General features: G+C 69.0%; 1 protein-coding gene across 1 annotated transcript in view; it reads left to right on the top strand.

Annotated features, from left to right (window-relative positions):
* Nucleotides 1-133: 133 nt before the first annotated feature.
* INO80B (INO80 complex subunit B) overlaps nt 134-1,924 on the top strand; it is a 2,411-nt gene continuing 620 nt past the window's right edge. Inside the window, exons 1-5 of the mRNA XM_014942889.1 lie at nt 134-260; nt 355-556; nt 707-825; nt 1,185-1,366; nt 1,595-1,921. Of these exons, the coding sequence (XP_014798375.1) occupies nt 215-260; nt 355-556; nt 707-825; nt 1,185-1,366; nt 1,595-1,921 (876 nt within the window). The 5' untranslated portion in view covers nt 134-214. The remainder of the gene's footprint in view (nt 261-354; nt 557-706; nt 826-1,184; nt 1,367-1,594; nt 1,922-1,924) is intronic.

A 1,924-nucleotide genomic window follows, 5' to 3' on the forward strand; every position in this document is an offset into this window, starting at 1 on the left:
CTGCCCGCGCAGAAACCGCCGCCGCGGGCCCCTTTGGGCCCGCGGCGGCGGTTTCCGCACGGGCAGCGCACCAAGCCTTTGCCCACTTCAAAGATGGCGGCGCCGGCTTCACCCCGCCCGTACTATAGGCGTTCCGCCGCGCCGGGCGGAAGTAGGTCCGTCCTGGAATTGGTTCCCCCAGGCGGCGGGGGGACGCCAGCGGCGGTATCGCCGGATGAGCAAGGCCTGGCGGCGCGGCAGGATGGAAGGCGGCGAGCACGGTGAGGAGTAGGCCCGGGTCCCGGGCTAAGGGGCCGGTGGCGGGTCCCCAGGCCGGGCTTGACGGCTGTGTGTGTGTGTGTGTCCCCTCCGCAGGGGAAGAGGCCGAGGCGGGCGGCGGGCACGGCTCTCACAAGAAGAAGCACAAGAAGCACAAGAAGAAGCACAAGAAGAAGCACCACCATGAGGCGGCGGGCCCGCCGCTGCCTCCCCCGGCCCCCGAGCCCGCGGCCGGCCTGCGCAAGCCCCAGCTCAAGCTCAAGATCAAGCTGGGGGGCCAGATCCTCGGCACCAAGAGGTGAGGGGGGCCCGGCCGGCCTCTCTTCCCACCCCTCGCTCGGGCGCCTGTCCCCGTATCCCAGCCTTGCTGGGACCGGGCAGGTTGCCCCGTGCCCCAGTTGGCTCCGTCCCGGCCTCATGGGCCGCCCCGCGTTCTCTCTCTCTGCAGCGTGCCGACCTTCACGGTGGTCCCCGAGGCACCGCGCTCGCCCTCCCCGCTGATGGTGGTGGACGAGGAGGAAGAGCCCACGGAGGGGGTGCCCATTGAGCAGTACCGGGCCTGGCTGGGTGAGCCCTGGGGGCAGCAGTAGGGATGCGGGGGGCAGTGCCAGGACGGGGGGGCTCCAAGAGGGGTTGGCTGTAGGGGAGGGTGGTGAGGAGCCTTGGAGGGTTGGAGCAGAAGGAGGAGCCTGCAGGGATGCTTTGGTCCCTTCTAAATGGGCTGTGGGTCCTGCCATGCCCCCCGCGCTGGGGCAGGCTGAGGAGCACCTGGTGCCCTACAGAGGGGGCAGGCATCGTTCCCAGGGCCTGGCCCTGCTGCCCGGGGTGGCATGAGTTGCTCCATCATGGCTTTAGGGGCGGCCTGACCCCGGGATGGGGTGACCCCACTCCCCGGTGACTCTTCTACTCCCCACTGCCCGGCCCAGATGAGGACAGCAACCTGGACCCCTCACCCCTGCCAGACCTGGATTCAGAGAGCTGTTTTCCTGCCCGTGAGGAAGAGGAGGAGGAGGAAGAGCGCTGGCTCGATGCCCTGGAGAAGGGCGAGCTGGACGACAACGGGGAGCTTAAGAAGGAGGTGGACGAGTCCCTGCTGACAGCCCGACAGGTGAGGGGGTCAGGGAGGAGGCCACAGAGCCACCTGGGGCAGGGCTGAGGGTTGCAGCCTGGGCTGCTGAGGCCGTGGGGCTGGTGGCCCAAGTGCTGGGCTGGCTCTGCTGCCCACTGAGGTGAGATGGGGTGCTGTGGATGAACTGGGCGGGGAGGGAGATGGGTTTGAGCTCTTGGAGGGGCAGGGAGGGCCAGGGTTGTGACAGTGCCCCCTGTGCCCCCGCAGAAAGCCCTCCTGCACAAGCAGCAGAGCCAGCCGCTGCTGGAGCTGCCCATGGGCTACAAGGCGAAGGAGCTGACAGAGGAGATGCTGGTGAAGCGGGAGGAGAGGGCCCGCAAGCGGCGCTTGCAGGCGGCCAAGAAGGCGGAGGAGAACAAGAACCAGACCATCGAGCGCCTGACCAAGACCAACAAGGCCAAGGTGAAGACGCTGCGGGAGCGCAAGGCCAAGCAGGCCCCTTGCCCCGTCGTCCACTACTGCAACGCCATCGACCGCATCACCGTCTCCTTCCCGGCCGGCATGGCCCTGCCGCTGCTGCCCGCCCCGGCCCCCGCC

Source organism: Calidris pugnax, unplaced genomic scaffold, assembly GCF_001431845.1.
Source record: "Calidris pugnax isolate Ruff unplaced genomic scaffold, ASM143184v1 scaffold15, whole genome shotgun sequence".
In the NCBI taxonomy this organism is placed as follows: domain Eukaryota; kingdom Metazoa; phylum Chordata; class Aves; order Charadriiformes; family Scolopacidae; genus Calidris; species Calidris pugnax.